The sequence below is a fragment of the Artemia franciscana genome, chromosome 1, assembly GCF_032884065.1.
Source record: "Artemia franciscana chromosome 1, ASM3288406v1, whole genome shotgun sequence".
Taxonomy (NCBI): Eukaryota; Metazoa; Arthropoda; class Branchiopoda; order Anostraca; family Artemiidae; genus Artemia; species Artemia franciscana.
This window is the reverse complement of record NC_088863.1, coordinates 60,423,203-60,441,076: the sequence shown is the minus strand read 5'-3', so window position 1 is coordinate 60,441,076 and position 17,874 is coordinate 60,423,203. Positions and strand designations below refer to the sequence as shown.

The 17,874-nt window shown below is 34.2% G+C and overlaps 2 protein-coding genes across 4 annotated transcripts in view; both read right to left on the bottom strand.

Moving 5' to 3' along the window:
• The window catches only part of LOC136032275 (large ribosomal subunit protein mL66-like), a 414,576-nt gene that overhangs the window by 17,492 nt on the left and 379,210 nt on the right, over nt 1-17,874 (bottom strand). The gene's annotated exons all lie outside the window — the stretch shown is intronic.
• The window catches only part of LOC136032204 (monocarboxylate transporter 5-like), a 131,259-nt gene that overhangs the window by 39,196 nt on the left and 74,189 nt on the right, over nt 1-17,874 (bottom strand). For all 3 annotated transcript variants that reach the window (XM_065712411.1, XM_065712426.1, XM_065712419.1), the window contains exon 7: nt 11,342-11,728. In XM_065712411.1, coding sequence (XP_065568483.1) covers nt 11,342-11,728 — 387 coding nt within the window. The remainder of the gene's footprint in view (nt 1-11,341; nt 11,729-17,874) is intronic.

The window sequence follows — 17,874 nt, the reverse complement described above, 5'->3', positions numbered from 1 at the left end:
TCGAATTTTTAGGCGGCGATGTTTTGCATAGAAGCTTTTCAAAAGGTCGAAAGCTCAAAACCAGAATCCCGAAATCTTGTGAAAATCCCAAGGAGTTGCACCTCTGGCATTTTTATTTATGAATTGCTTGGGTTTTCACCAAGCAAGTACTGTACTATCAGTATTGAAAAAAAAAATTAATGTATTATTAACTGTTTAACATTCGTGTGCAGTTTTATTTTAAAAATCCCGTGTATCCAAGAACACTAAAACAATTTTTTTTCCTGCAACCATCTTCGGTTTAATCATACCTGAAAACCACAATTTTTCTCAGATTTTTCCATTGGCTGTTTCAAAATTATGAAGCTATTAGGGCAGTATCACATATTCGTCTGTGGGTCATGTTGTACCAAGAAATTAACAAGCAAAACTAATTATTTGAATTTGACAACGCTTTTTCTCCTTGAAAAGTTAAATATTAACAATCTGCTGATTCCCAAACACTGCAATAATTTTCGAAGCTAAACTGCACCTTTTTAACCTCTTTGGTGCCATATTTAATGTAGCTTTTAGTCTCCCGCTCTTACTGGCCAAAGAGCCTTTGTGGGGGCTGGCTTTTTAATTTTTTCACTGTTTTCAATAAATAAATTGATTGATTGATTGAATATGTGCAAGATATTGTTCGAATTGATTTGCAGTTCCTTTTCTATTTGCATTTCTTAATTATACTCCCCTTATCTGGAAATATGCCCTATACTCTTCTGCTTATTATCAGGAAATTATGCTGATTTTCATCGGAAATTCCTTGATTTTTCACAATCAAGTATAATTAATCCAAAATTCAAGCCACAATATATCTTGCGGTTTGATAGGGAAATCGGTTCTACTTTCTTTTTTGTAAATATTTATTCAGCTTCTAAATTTTCCAATTATTTTGTACGATAGCTGTCGTTTTTATTTTTATTTTATAAAGATTCATTTAATACTAGGTCGCTTTTTATTTTGCGCTTTAATTTCTGCATGTTTTCAAATTTCATTTTTATCACATTTGTGGAAACAAGTCTTTCTTAAATTCTATTTTTATAACTGCCCTTACCTTGTCATAATTCGTCCGTTTACGGACGAAAATGCTACGTTAACATAGAAAGAAATCCTCTGGGCTGATCAATGCTTTTTCTCGTATTTTCTTTCACTTTCAAACAGTTCGTGGTAACGAACTGTAGTAAGGAGCGACCTGGCTCAATAGTAACCAAAACTCTACAAAATGGAATTTTGATACCAATAGCTACATCAAAAGAATTGCATTTTAATGCTGATTTTCAATATATAAGTTTCACATTTAGTCTTACCCATCAAAAGTTATGAGCCTGAGAAAATTTGCCTTATTTAAAAAAATAGGGGGAAACATCCCCTCATTCAATCTTAACATAAATCACACCATCAGATTCAGCGTATGAGAGAACCCTGCTCTAGAAGTTTCAAGCTCCTATCTACAAAAATGTGGAATTTTGTATTTTTTGCCAGAAGACAGACCACAGGTGCGTGTTTACTTGTTTGTTTATTTTTTTCCCAGGGGTGATCGTATCGACCCATTGGTCCAAGAATGTTGCAAGAGGGCTCGTTCTAACGGAAATGAAAAGTTCTAGTGCCATTTTTAAGGGACCAAAAAAATTGGAGGGCACCTAGGCCCCCTTCCACGCTAATTATTTTCCCAAAGTCAACAGATCAAAATTCTGAGATAGCCTTTTTATTCAGCGCAATCAAAAAACCTTATAACTATGTATTTGGGGACGATTTACCCCCCCCCCCCACAGTCCCCGTGGGAAGGGCTACAAGTTACAAACTTTGACCAGTGCTTAAATATAGTAATGAGTATTGGTAAGTGTACAGACGTTTTCAGGGGGATTTTCGGTTGGGGGAAGGGTCGAGAAGAGGGGGATATGTTGAGGGAACTTTCCATCGAGGAATTTTTCATGGGAGAAGAAAATTGCCATGAAGGGAGTGCAGGATTTTCTAGCATTATTTAAAAAAAAACAATGAAAAAATAAATATGAAGAAGTTTTTTCAACTGGAAGTAAGGATTAAAACTGCATTAAAAGCAGCATTAAAACTTAAAACGAACAGAAATCATTACGCTTATGAGGGGCTTACCTCCTCCTAATACCTCACTCTTTACGCTAAAGTATTTTTGTAATTTCAACTATTTATTCCATGGCTTTTGTGATTCAGGGGTCATTCTTAATGAAGTGGGACAAAATTTAAGCTTTAGTGTAAAGAGCGAGGTACTGACGAGGGGGCGAACCCCCTCATATATGAAATAAAAACATGAGAATGCAAAAGTTCATTACGTAAGCTAATTTATAAGTTACGTATATATTTTACTAATAAAAACATTCGTAAAAAATTAAAAGTTCTAGTTGCCTTTTTAAGTAACCAAAAATTCGGAGGCCAACTATGCTTCCTTCCCCGCTCCTTTTTTTCTCAAAATCATTCGATCAAGACTATGAGAAAGCCATTTAGCCAAAAATATAAATATGCAAATTTCGTTTTAGTTTTCGTTTTTGTTTTCGTTTTTCAGAGCTTCGGACCTTACACTTTCAGATCTCGGGGGAGGGGGGCTGACAATAGTGGCGAGAGTACCGTGTCAACAAATATTTGTCCCTTCTGTTCATCCACATATGCTATTGACTTCTTTCGTTAAGTATTATGTAGCAGTTTCGTTAAGCGATGATCCAACTGGTACTCAGAATACTGGAAGGTACCATCGCGCCATCAAGATTGCGTTAATGATTTTTCCCATTGATTTTTCAAAATTAGCATTTAGCATCCCCTTTTCTGGATACTTCTAAATTTCTTGTGCAGCAAAATTTGCAAGCTACAGCACCGACTTTACATCCAAAAAAGCCCAGGTACCAAAGACCTAATTTAATTTTACTAAGAGTCAGTGATTGTCAGGTGGGAAATGTAAGGAAGTTATATTCATTGCATTAGACATCTTGTTATATAAGCCTACGCTGCACAGACAATACGACATAGGCTATAATGTCTTGCTTTATGTCAAGGTGTCATATCAATACGCACGATTAAAGCGTCAATTATGCGTCCCACTCGTAGCTTCGCGAGTTGAACTGTGATCGGCTTTTAAGGATAAGTTTAAGTAAACGTTTAAGTTTTTTATACATGTAATTTGATTTTGGCAGAAGACATAGTATTATCTGGCAATAGTTGGAAACAAAATAGTGTTTATACAGGCTTTTCAAATCAATTGCTTGTCATTTCTATTTTTTAATTCCGTAGTCCAAGTGTGGCGTTAAAAAAAAACAAAAACAAAACAGAAACAAAAAAACACCTGGCATTAGGGAGTTTAGACTTTAAATAGTTCGTGTTAATGAACAGTACGTAAGGAGTGACGTGACTCAATAGTAACCAAAACTCAAAAACGAAATTTTGATACTAATGCATATCAAAGGAACTGAATCTTAACGCTGATTCCAAATACGTAAGACCCATTGAGTTTAGTGGTACCCATCAAAAAACATGAGCCTAAGAAAATCTGCCTGATTTTCGAAAACGGGTCGAAACACTCACTAAATGTCAAGTGATCTTAATGAAAATCACATAATCATATTCAGCGTATCAGCGAACTTTACTGTAGAGGATTCAAGCTCCCGTCTGCGAAAATACGAAATTTTGTTTGTTTTGTTTTGTTTTTTTTTGCTAGAAGAACGGATGTGTGTTTATTTGGGTTTCTTTCCCAGGGGTGATCTCATCTAATGACCTTAAAATACAGGGAAGGATCTCATTCAAACGGAGAATATAAGTTCTAGAGCCCTTTTTGGGTTATTAAAAAGATTACAGGATAGCTATCGCCCTTCCAATGCCCGTTTTCCCTCAAAGTCATTTTGAGATAGTCATTTTTTTCAGCATAGCTGAAAGGTCTAAAATCATTGCTTTTGGATAAAACATAATCCCCATAGCCCTTGGAGGAAGCTCTTTATGTTATATAATTTGTCTATTGTTTACGCATAGTAATAATTTTTGGGAAGTATAAATTCATTTTTTGGTTGAGGAAGGGTTGATTTTTTGCTGGGGCAATTTTCCATGGAGAGAAGTTTCCATGAGAAGGAAAGTTTTTTTTTTGGGGGGGGGGGGAACTTTTAAAGAGAAACTTTACGCTGAGGAAATTGTCCAGAATTTCTTTACAAATTTCTTTTTATTTGTCTTACTTTCTCTTTGCCGCCCCAATTTTACAGGTAGAAATTTTAAGGGTAGATGTCTGGAGTAAATTTTCATCAGGACTTAATTGTCTATTGCAATGGTTCTAAACCGATTTTGGGCCATGCTCCATCTAGAAATTTTAAGATCCTGGTGCCCCCTCGTGATATTTAAATAGCATTATTCAAAATTTTGCGTGTTACCTAACACCATCAATCAGCACCACCAGATTGGCACCATCACCATCAGCTTGGTATCTTTTTCCGGGTCGTGCCCTAGGAATATTTTATTATAATGAAAAATATTTTCTGGATACAACGTCTTTTATACAATACTAGCTGTTGGGGTGGCGCTTTGCGCCACCCCAACACCTAGTTGGTGGGGGCGCTACATGCCCCCCCAAGCCCCCCACGCACGTAAGTGGTTACGCCCCATATTAGTTATGCGCCATTGTAGTTGTGTCCCTGTGTCCCAGCTGTGAATATATCTATATATATAAAAATAAGTTGTCTGTGGATGGATGGATGGATGTGTCAGGTGACGTCACCTGAAAAAACTGGATCAGGTGACGTCAAAACTGAAAAAACTAAAAAAAGGCAAAAACTACAAAAAAAAACTAAAAACTAATAAAAAAAATAAAAAAGCTAAAAAACTAAAAAAACTATAAAGGTAAAAACCAATAAAAAACAAAAAAAAAAACTGAAAAAACTAAAAAAAGGCAAAAACTACAAAAAAAACTAAAAACTAATAAAAAAAGTAAAAAAGCTAAAAAACTAAAAAAACTAAAAAAAGGTAAAAAACTAAAAAAAATAAAAAATAAAAAAAACTAAAAAAAAGGAAAAAACTGAAAAATAAGCTAAAATAAAGGTAAAAACCAATAAAAAACTAAAAAAAAAAGGAAAAAACTAATAAATGACGACACTCAAAGAGAAAAAAAAGGCAAAAACTACAAAAAAAACTAAAAACTAATAAAAAAAATAAAAAAGCTAAAAAACTAAAAAAACTAAAAAAAGGCAAAAACTACAAAAAAAACTAAAAACTAATAAAAAAGCTAAAAAACTAAAAAAACTAAAAAAAAGGCAAAAACTACAAAAAAACTAAAAACTAGACAAAAAAACTAAAAAGAAAAAAAAACTAAAAACTAATAAAAAAACTAAAAAATCTAAAAATCTAAATAAGCTAAAAAAGAAAAAAAAGGAAAAAAATAAAGGAGAAAAACAAAACTAAAAAACGAATGTATATACAGACCGGGACACCGGGATACAAATGACGACCGGGACCCGGGACACAGGGAATATAAATGACGACCGGGACACAGGGACACAACTCCGGTACACCGGGATACAAATGACGACCGGGACACAGGGAATATAAATGACGACCGGGACACAGGGACACAACTACAACGGGGACACCGGGGGAAACAGGGGGATATAAATGACGACCGGGACAAAAAAACTAAAAAGAAAAAAAAACTAAAAACTAATAAAAAAACTAAAAAATCTAAAAATCTAAATAAGCTAAAAAAGAAAAAAAAAGGAAAAAAATAAAGGAGAAAAACAAAACTAAAAAACGAATGTATATACAGACCGGGACACCGGGATACAAATGACGACCGGGACCCGGGACACAGGGAATATAAATGACGACCGGGACACAGGGACACAACTACAACGGGGACACCGGGGGAAACAGGGGGATGTAAATGACGACCGGGACACCGGGACAGGGAATGGTCGATTAGCAATCACCATCAACAAAGCTCAAGGGCAATCATTAGAATCATGAGGTATAGATCTGAATACAGATTGTTTTCCCATGGACCATTATATGTTGCATGTTCAAGAGTCGGTAAACCTGACAATCTATTTATATGCAAAGACAATGGGACAGCAAAGAATGTTGTATATTCGCAAGTTTTACGTAGTTAAAACCATATATATATATCTATCTATATTCACAGGTGGGACATAGGGACACAACTACAATGGCGCGTAACTATTATGGCGCGTAACGACTTACGCGCGCGGGGGGGCTTGGGGGGGGCGCGAAGCGCACCCACCAACTAGGTGTTGGGGTGGCGCGAAGCGCCACCCCAACAGCTAGTATATATATATATATATATATAAAAATAAGTTGTCTGTGGATGGATGGATGGATGGATGTGTGGATGGATGTGTCAGGTGACGTCACCTGAAAAAACTGGATTAGGTGACGTCAAAACTGAAAAAACTAAAAAAAGGCAAAAACTACAAAAAAAACTAAAAACTAATAAAAAAAATAAAAAAGCTAAAAAACTAAAAAAACTATAAAGGTAAAAACCAATAAAAAACTAAAAAAAAAACTGAAAAAACTAAAAAAAGGCAAAAACTACAAAAAAAAACTAAAAACTAATAAAAAAAGTAAAAAAGCTAAAAAACTAAAAAAACTAAAAAAACTAAAAAAAGGTAAAAAACTAAAAAAAATAAAAAATAAAAAAAAACTAAAAAAAAGGAAAAAACTGAAAAATAAGCTAAAATAAAGGTAAAAACCAATAAAAAACTAAAAAAAAAGGAAAAAACTAATAAATGACGACACTCCAAGAGAAAGCGACCAGGACAAAAAACTAAAAAAAAAGGCAAAAACTACAAAAAAACTAAAAACTAATAAAAAAAATAAAAAAGCTAAAAAACTAAAAAAACTAAAAAAAGGTAAAAAACTAAAAAAACTAAAAACTAAAAAAAAACTAAAAAAGGTAAAAACTAAAAGAACTAAAAAAGAAAAAAATAAATGACGACACTCAAAGAGAAAGCGACCAGGACAAAAGGAATGTTCGATTAGCAATCAACAAAGCACCGGGACACAGGGAGTATAAATGACGACCAGGACACAAGTAAAAAAAAAAATTAACAAAACTAAAAAGAAGGTAAAAACTACAAAAAAACTAAAAAGAAAAAAAAACTAAAAACTAATAAAAAAACTAAAAAATCTAAAAATCTAAATAAACTAAAAAAGAAAAAAAAAGGAAAAAAATAAAGGAGAAAAACAAAACTAAAAAACGAATGTATATACAGACCGGGACACCGGGATACAAATGATGACCGGGACCCGGGACACAGGGAATATAAATGACGACCGGGACACAGGGACACAACTACAACGGGGACACCGGGGGAAACAGGGGGATAACCTGACAATCTATTTATATGCAAAGACAATGGGACAGCAAAGAATGTTGTATATTCGCAAGTTTTACGTAGTTAAAACCATATATATATATATATATCTATATTCACAGGTGGGACATAGGGACACAACTACAATGGCGCGTAACTATTATGGCGCGTAACGACTTACGCGCGCGGGGGGTTTGGGGGGGGCGCGAAGCGCCCCCACCAACTAGGTGTTGGGGTGGCGCGAAGCGCCACCCCAACAGCTAGTATATATATATATATATCTATATATATAAAAATAAGTTGTCTGTCTGTGGATGGATGGATGGATCAGGTGACGTCACCTGAAAAAACTGGATCAGGTGACGTCAAAACTGAAAAAACTAAAAAAAGGCAAAAACTACAAAAAAAACTAAAAACTAATAAAAAAAATAAAAAAGCTAGAAAACTAAAAAAACTATAAAGGTAAAAACCAATAAAAAACTAAAAAAAAAACTGAAAAAACTAAAAAAAAGGCAAAAACTACAAAAAAAAACTAAAAACTAATAAAAAAAGTAAAAAAGCTAAAAAACTAAAAAAACTAAAAAAAGGTAAAAAACTAAAAAAAAATAAAAAATAAAAAAAAACTAAAAAAAAGGAAAAAACTGAAAAATAAGCTAAAATAAAGGTAAAAACCAATAAAAAACTAAAAAAAAAAAAGGAAAAAACTAATAAATGACGACACTCAAAGAGAAAGCGACCAGGACAAAAGGAATGTTCGATTAGCAATCAACAAAGCACCGGGACACAGGGAGTATAAATGACGACCAGGACATAAGTAAAAAAAAAAAACTATCTATATATATAAAAATAAGTTGTCTGTGGATCTGTGGATCGTGGATCAGGTGACGTCACCTGAAAAAACTGGATCAGGTGACGTCAAAACTGAAAAAACTAAAAAAAGGCAAAAACTACAAAAAAAACTAAAAACTAATAAAAAAAATAAAAAAGCTAAAAAACTAAAAAAACTAAAAAAAGGCAAAAACTACAAAAAAAACTAAAAACTAATAAAAAAGCTAAAAAACTAAAAAAACTAAAAAAAAGGCAAAAACTACAAAAAAACTAAAAACTAATAAAAAAAATAAAAAAGCTAAAAAACTAAAAAAACTAAAAAAACTAAAAAAAGGTAAAAAACTAAAAAAACTAAAAACTAAAAAAAACTAAAAAAGGTAAAAACTAAAAGAACTAAAAAAGAAAAAAATAAATGACGACACTCAAAGAGAAAGTGACCAGGACAAAAGGAATGTTCGATTAGCAATCAACAAAGCACCGGGACACAGGGAGTATAAATGACGACCAGGACACAAGTAAAAAAAAAAATTAACAAAACTAAAAAGAAGGTAAAAACTACAAAAAAACTAAAAAGAAAAAAAAACTAAAAACTAATAAAAAAACTAAAAAATCTAAAAATCTAAATAAACTAAAAAAGAAAAAAAAAGGAAAAAAATAAAGGAGAAAAACAAAACTAAAAAACGAATGTATATACAGACCGGTACACCGGGATACAAATGACGACCGGGACACAGGGAATATAAATGACGACCGGGACACAGGGACACAACTACAACGGGGACACCGGGGGAAACAGGGGGATATAAATGACGACCGGGACAAAAAAAACTAAAAAGAAAAAAAAACTAAAAACTAATAAAAAAACTAAAAAATCTAAAAATCTAAATAAGCTAAAAAAGAAAAAAAAAGGAAAAAAATAAAGGAGAAAAACAAAACTAAAAAACGAATGTATATACAGACCGGGACACCGGGATACAAATGACGACCGGGACCCGGGACACAGGGAATATAAATGACGACCGGGACACAGGGACACAACTACAACGGGGACACCGGGGGAAACAGGGGGATGTAAATGACGACCGGGACACCGGGACAGGGAATGGTCGATTAGCAATCACCATCAACAAAGCTCAAGGGCAATCATTAGAATCATGAGGTATAGATCTGAATACAGATTGTTTTCCCATGGACCATTATATGTTGCATGTTCAAGAGTTGGTAAACCTGACAATCTATTTATATGCAAAGACAATGGGACAGCAAAGAATGTTGTATATTCGCAAGTTTTACGTAGTTAAAACCATATATATATATCTATCTATATTCACAGGTGGGACATAGGGACACAACTACAATGGCGCGTAACTATTATGGCGCGTAACGACTTACGCGCGCGGGGGGGCTTGGGGGGGGCGCGAAGCGCCCCCACCAACTAGGTGTTGGGGTGGCGCGAAGCGCCACCCCAACAGCTAGTATATATATATATATATATATATATATATATATATATATATATATATATATATATATATATATATATATATATATATTTTTAACTACGTAAAACTTGCGAATATACAACATTCTTGGCTGTCCCATTGTCTGTGCATATAAATAGACTGTCAGGTTTACCGACTCTTGAACATGCAACATATAATTGTCCATGGGAAAAACAATCTGTATTCAGATCTATACCTCATTATTCTAATGATTGCCCTTCAGCTTTGTTGATGGTGATTGCTAATCGAACATTCCCTGTATCCCCGTCGTCATTTATATATCCCCCTGTGCCCCCCGGCGTCCCCGTTGTAATTGTTTCCCTGTGTCCCGGTCGTCAATTGTGTCCCGATGTCCCAGTCTGTAATTTCTCTTTGAATTGTCGCGGTCGTCATTTATATTCCCTGTGTCCCGCTGTCCCGGTCGTCATTTGTGTTCCGGTGTCCCGGTCTGTAATTTCTCTTTGAGTGTCCTGGTTGTCATTTATATTCCCTGTGTCCCGGTCGTCATTTGTGTCCCGGTGCTTGGTTGATGGTGATTGCTAATTGAACATTCCTTGTGTCCCGGTCGCCTTCTCTTTGAGTGTCTCGGTCGTCATTTATATTCCCTATGTCCCGGTGTTGTGGTCGTCATTTGTGTCCCGATGTCCCGGTCTGTAATTTCGTCAGTCGACAAACATGACGTCAGTCGACACAGAAACATCACGTCACTCTGCAGACACACAGACAAACAACTTTTATTTATATAGATAGATAGATATTATATATATAGATATGGCATCATTGCTTCCCATGGGGGTGAATTTTTCCATTGATTGGGTGACTTGCATCAATCAAAGGAAAGTAAGGAGCAGCAATAATACTTACGACAAACAAAAGTTATTACGTATATGAGGGGTTACCTCCTCCTCAAAACGTTCCTCTTTACTCTGAAGTTTAACTTTTTGTCCTATTTCTTTAAGAATGACTCCTAAAGTACAAGGGTAGTTTAATTAGAACAATAAGAAGCTTTTTAAAAGCGCTAAAAAACGTTAGCATGAACAGCAAGATATTGAGGAGAGGGCAACTTCCTTGCAAGCATAATAATTTATGTCTGTTTTAAGTTTTTAATGTTGCTACTTACTTTCAGATGAAAAACCTTTCTTTTTATTTCATTCAAGAACAGGCATGATAATGGTGTGACTGAGGGATAATTAAAGAACGGCATTTGGGCATTATTTTAGAAACCAGAATTAAATGTTAATTGTTGAACATGTTATGCTTGATTTACTTTAAAAAATATATATTTTTTTTTAATATCTGGGGTAATGTACTTGAAACTGGCCTATTGACATTTCGCCACTAGGCATCTTATTAGCGCTTTTTTTATCATCAATTATGCTTAAATTGCCGTCAGTTATTTACCAAATTTTGGGGTTTCAGTTACAGCTGGCTGGTCATTAATTATGAAAATTTACATCAATGTCAATATTATTTATTGCAAATTTGTATATTTCTGAAACCTAAACCTGATTTACAAATATTTCAGTGGTAAATATCTTCTTTATTTAATCATCTGTAAGCCAATATATTTTAATTTAAATTCGGAACCATATTTTTAGGTTCAACAATTGGTAATTACCTTAGTTTTAACGAAGGATAATCTAATTTTCATTTTCAGCTTACCTGAGCTGCTGCGTACTGAGGTAGCCTTAGAAGACTAGCACTATAGAAAATATCATCTCTGTATAAGGGTCGTGATCCGTCTAAATTAGCCCGAGATGCTCGTGAACTTCTTCTTGAGACCATGCTATGTGCAATGCTCAACTTGCTGTCATTTCTGAGAAACGATTCACCTCTCGGTTTGCCATTTTCATTAAACTCGTAAATTACAGCATCACTAGGAGAAACTTGTATACTTGGCAGTGAAGTAACATAATTGATTGGAAGTTCGTCGTTTTCTGGTATAGCTTCAAACCCATTCACAGACAGTGCTGACATTTGACGACTACCGCCGTTCATAGGAGGCAACTCCGTGGCTGAGCATCTTGAATCGGTGCGCACTCTGTTACCCTGAAATAAAAACATTTTAGTAATATATTTTATCTAAAAAAAAAAAACAACTAAAAGCCATAGTAGAATTTTAGCAAAACCAAAACTAGATCCAAATTTTGGGGATCAGCTAAAAGAGAAATAAATTCAATTAAAATCTATTTTTCGATAATAACTTGAGAGGGTTTCTTTGAGAGGACTGTCAAAGGAAGGGGGACATAAGAAGCATCGGCACATTTATGTTGAATATGGTAGTTAGCCTTTTCTTTAATGATTCAAGAGATATTTTTGTGGTAAGTCGTAATTTTTACAGAAAAACATCCTTCATGAATGGCAATCGAAAGGGGTCAACCAATCTTTGCTTACAGGTCAACTGTAAAGCAGACAATGAAATTGTCTGGATAGAATTTTACAGGAGGCAGACGTATTTTAGATTGGAGGAACCACGAGGAGTTTTCCATGAGGGGAGGGGATTTTTTTATGGAGAATGAGCGAGATTTACCGGCATTATTTGAAAAACGATCAACTGATTTTTTTTTTTTTTTTTTTTTTTTTTTTTTTTTTTTTTTTTTTTTTTTTTTTTTTTTTTTTTTTTTACTGAAAGTAAGAACAACTGTAAAGCTCAAAACTAAAAGAAATTATTCCGTATATGAATTGGTTGCCCCCCCCCCTACTCAATACCTTGCTCTTTACGCTAAAGTTCGACTGTGTGTACTAATTTTTAGGAACGACTCCTGAAACACAAGGGGCATTTAATTAGAATAAAGAAGATTTCTTGTAAGTGCTACAAGCTTTAGCATGAACAGCAAGTTATTGAGGTGGGGGGGGGGAAACCCCTTGATATACAGAATTTATTTCTGTTTGTTTTGAGTTTAAATGTCGCTCCTAACTATCACTTGAAAAAAAATTTTCCTTGTCTAATCTTACTAAGAGTTTTTGGTGTTCGGACCCGGCTGCAGTCACCTGAATACCTCCTATGCAAAAAAAATCTTCTCCGTAAAAGTGATTTTCCTGTTAGTCAATTGCACTAATATTACATCGAAAAACCCAAGATTTTTCTATGGAAATGTATTTTAAGAACTATTTTAAACATGTAGATGACTCGTTCTGAATATAAGGCGGCATAAAAAAATATTTATAAGGTTCAATAAAAAACATAGATTGTCTTTTAGTAAATTAAAAAAAAACTGATATTTTACTGATTTATTATCACTTTCAACATTTAAATCAACGTGATTAACTGAATCGTGTACAGGCTGATCAAATTGATGTAAAATAGTTAAATATGATGGGTGCTTATGAGGAACACGATGTATAATATTTGCTTCAGATTTTGGATCAGAGTTCCCAACTTTCAAATTTTTTGTGTGCGATACACTCTTTTTTACCTCATTGCTCTCTTTCTCTCGACGTACCGCAATTGCACTCTTTTTTCCAATTATGAACTCTTTGCACTCTTTTAGGAAACGGTCATGGAAAAAGTATAAGTGAAATAAAAACTTCAAGTTAAATTATTTGAGTGCAAAAGATACAACATCTAGCCAGTATGATCTCTGCCTGTGTTATCTCCCAGTTGTATTTCTAGTATTTTCAATCATTTAATGCGAAGTAGATTAAAGTCAAATTAACAAGTAAAACCGTGGGAGTATTTGAAAATTTGAATAAATTTGATAAAAAGAAGTCGAAAGCTGTTTGGGGCAACCATTCTTAGGAGCTAAATAAGAAATTAAGTATATTTACTTTATTATTATTTACGAAATTTTTGTAGTTATTGATGGGTTCTGAATTCTTCTCGATCGACATTGTAAATGCACCGAAACGAAATGTTGTATCGGTTGTATCATTGAACATTTTTGCAAGCTACCGATGTTATTTTGCCACAGTAGCAAATTTAAATTTGCGCTCCTGTTTTGGTGGGATAAACTACCCAGAAAGAATTTCTTCTCTGATTTACATGATCAAAAATATCCCTTTCTCAGAATCATTGTCTCATTCGCGTGTACTCACAATAATATACTCAAACTTAATGTGCTGAAAGCAAAGTAATACATTTTCCAAACAAGCAGATATTCATTGTCTAGGAATATTCCCACAAAACTACTTATCTCATACAAGAATAGATGGAAGAATATGAAAGAAGGAGAAAGTCCACTGGAGGAAGAAAAAGAATTATTTAGTGCGAATAAAATTGTGTTCACCATTTTTTTTTTTTTTTGCTGCTACGATACAGCACTGGACTTGACTACAGTGAAGTCAGCTATAGTTTATGTTTAGTTACTTGAACCTCTAATATTTATTTCAAAACACTTGGACTAACTGGAGACATAACTTTATCTAAATATTAATGAAGTCAACTATAGTTGAGTTAGTGGTCCAAGCGATCCAAATTAACACACTCAAATCTCTAGCGGAACCTTACCTTTTAGCTATAAAAAACCCAAGAATCATTATCTAACTCATTATTTAGAGATTCATTTGAGTAAGGATCCCTACTGACTTTATATTGAACGCATTTGGAAAACTTAAAGCTAATATGTTTAATGATCACAGGATAATTTTTTTTGTAAACGACGTAGGAGTGGTCAGCTGAGTGAAAGGGGCAAATTTCTGGACTTGCACTCTTTTTTAGCAGTAACCACTCTTTTTTGGCCTTGATTGGAGCTCTTTGTTCTCAATTGTGTCTGTAAAGTAGGTAGTTATACCTTGAATAACGATCTTCTTTCGATATTTTTATATTTTGAATAGTCAACTCATGATGATTGTAAGGATTTCAGTCGATGCTTATGATCTCTTTATAGATTTTTGCCTTAGTCTAGTGTGAAACGACTTCTTTAATTGTAGAATTAAATATGTTATTAATTATGTAGATATATAATTAAATGTACTATATATTAAATATAGTTATTAATTATGTTATTAATTATGTTATTAATATGTATTTAATTAATTAATTAATTATATTAATTAAATATATAGGTCATATTTAACGCAAAGAAAGTTAACCACTTATCCTAGAAAAATATGTACATGATATGAAAGTCACTTAATGCTCTAGCATTCACGACTATCTATACCTCATTAAGTCTATGATAAGACATAGCGGAAAGGATTTGATCGCCTTCAGGGTGACGAGAGAATTTCACGAGTTCCAAGCATTTGAAAACTTATGCTTTCTCAAGCATTTTTATAGTCGTCCATGCATTAATCTCTACTCCCGAATGAGGCATAGTATATTTTCCCATTTTTTTTTCAATTATGCATGCAAGCCCAACTCAGAAATTTATATATAAATTCCATCGGTTTATTTTGATAGAAAATGACTATGAGAGCAAAGAAGGAAAGGCGCTGTAGGAAACTTATTTTTGCTCTGGAATACTATAACAGGAGTACATAAAGCCAAGTTTGGGTGAAAAGAGTCAGCTTAACTAGCAAGCTTCCGAAAATTAACCAGTAAACTCCATGATTTAATCTCCCTTGGTGTAGATTTAAGTAAACGGACTTAAATTTGTGGATATCAGCCTTGAAGTAGCCCGAAGTCTATAGCTTTAAATCCCTGGATCGTAAGGAGCACATAAATGGACATATCCCATCAGTACCAATACTCTCTGGCCTGCTTTTGGAAGCAGTCAGGGGGCATGTGTGAGCACTGCAAGCCCTGTCCCCTGTAAAATCCCTAGGTACGTCTATAAGCCTACTGTAGCACTGTGACTTATTCTTCTTCTTGAATTTCTTGACAGATCTGTCAAACTAAATAAATGTCACTTGCCAAATTTCGAGAAACTGCAACGTTAGCATATTTTCTGTGACAAAACTGATAATCCAGCCATGCCAAAACTATTGGAGACGGATATGCCACACGTTGCTATTTACAGACCAAAATATTGCAGAGTGGGTTATGGCCTTGAACAGAGAGCAAATTTGAAGGAAATATTTCATCAAGTTTATGGTCGAAATCTACTCTATGATATGAAGGGTGGCATCCTTGGGGTACCAACAATCAAAATTTTTACATTTATTTAAAACCAGAAGTCAATTGTTGAGGTCTGAATTGATTCCTGAGGTCTAGATATTATGAGGTAAATTTATAGATTTTTAGGAGAATCAACTGCCTCTTCATCATCGTGCAACTGCCATAGTAGATGGAATCAAACTCAACAGATAGGGATCTAAAAATGTATTTTCAAGGAAACTTTTTAGGGTGAAAATTCGTTCACTATCGCCCCCAGAAAACAATATCACCACCAAATTAATACGTGGTTCAAGTTGTTCAAGATATTTGTTTATATTTGACAAATATAAAGTGCTCTTATTTCTACTGGGAGTCTAGGACTGGGATTATTTTATGTGAACTTTCGGTGCAATTTTCGAGCAACTTACACAGAAAACACACATGGAACAAGCATTTATAACCCAAATGTTGAGCCAATAAAAAAAAGGTATATTTAAATGTCACTAAGAAATTTTATCAGACACCATATAAACATATAACAGCCCTTGAAAAGAAAACCGAATTTAAGCCTTTCTGGCAGTTCTAAGTTTCCTATTTTTGCTGACCTTAGCTAGCAACTGCAAGGTCCTTAGAATGAACGAGATCAATTTTGAAAATTAATTTTTGCATCTAGTGTTCCTTTAAGTAGCGAAAGAAAGTTTTTCTATGAATAACTGTCAGTCTTGGCCATTTTGTCCCATCAAACCACAGTTTTGGCTTGATAAATCCCAAAATGTCGTCGAGTCAATTTTCCAAGATAACAGATCAATTCAAAATGGAATAGTTGTGGGCATCAAGTAGAAAAATTGTCAATTGTAGAAAAAGCCAAGACAGATAGTCCAATTGAATGATAAGAAATACCTGGCATTAATCCCCCCTTGATTTTCCGGATTTACTGCCACACTGCGGCACATTCATCTCGAAAGGTATCATATAATACACCTAACTCTGACACGGGTTGGCAGTGTCAGTAGCAGGTCAAAGTGATGCAGCGCTTGGAAGCACCACTAGTGGATTAAGCTAACTAAATGCCACAAATAACTAGATTTTTAAGTAAAAATTTAGCTAGACCTAAAATAAAAGGTTGAGCAAAATAAACCAATGTAGTACAGGATAGAAATTTCCTCTTATTTGTGTTTCTCCTGAGATGCATTTCTGACTATATTTCCAAACATTATAACAATAGACATAAAAAAATACTTGTTGAATTTATTAGTTATTTCAAGTAAAGCAAAGTTACTACTCTCCGTCTTGAAAGTTAGGGGATAGGCTACACAAATGAGGGTCGCCCCTCCATTTTAAATGAGAAATTAAACTATTCTTATACAAAAAGTCAAAAAACAATCAATAAACACGATTTAAAAAGAATCAAGTTTTTTTTAATACAAGAAAACGATGTCGTTTAAGTGTAAATATGAGCCATAATTACCAAGAATGGTAGGAGGTATATTTCCAGACAGTCCTACACTCGATACGTTTAAGCGACCGCTTGCATTTGTATCGGATATTGATCCTACAATAGACCCTCCTATTGACACCGACAAAGGTTTTATAGATTTTCAGGAAAAAAGGAAAGCATTTTCAAGTTTTTCAACTTCAGTACGGAAAGTTGTATTGTTTCAATAAAGTTTTAACAGCCACTTCACCATTAAACTTATGAGCTCGAGAGACACCCCCTCCCTATTCTTTCAGGGCGATACTCATTCGTTTTTGGTTTTAATGATGTGTTTTAGATTTGCTTAAGAAAAGAGTTTAGTTTACTGTATACAGTAAAAAAGTAAAAACTAAACTTAAATGGGGCCAGTAAATGCATGAACTTAACAAAAGAACGTAGTTTTCTATTATTTATCATTCTCAATAATACGATTGCTATAATCGTATTCGACCTGAAAGTCGACTCAGAAGTCGTAACAGATCTCTACCATAGAACTGCCTCAGCTGCCTGGCCTAAGGAATATTTCCCGAAAATGTTGTGTTCCGCTACCATATTTCCTCTGCATAAGAACCAATGACATCATCCATGAGTATCAGGCAGGTTTTCGAGCGAACCGCTCAACGATAGACCGGATTTTTGTCACCCGTCAAACATTGGAAAAATAACTTGAATACGGTCAGCACCTCTATCAACTCTTCATTATCTTCAAACAAGCTTTCGCCTTAATTTGGAGAGAGGGACTTT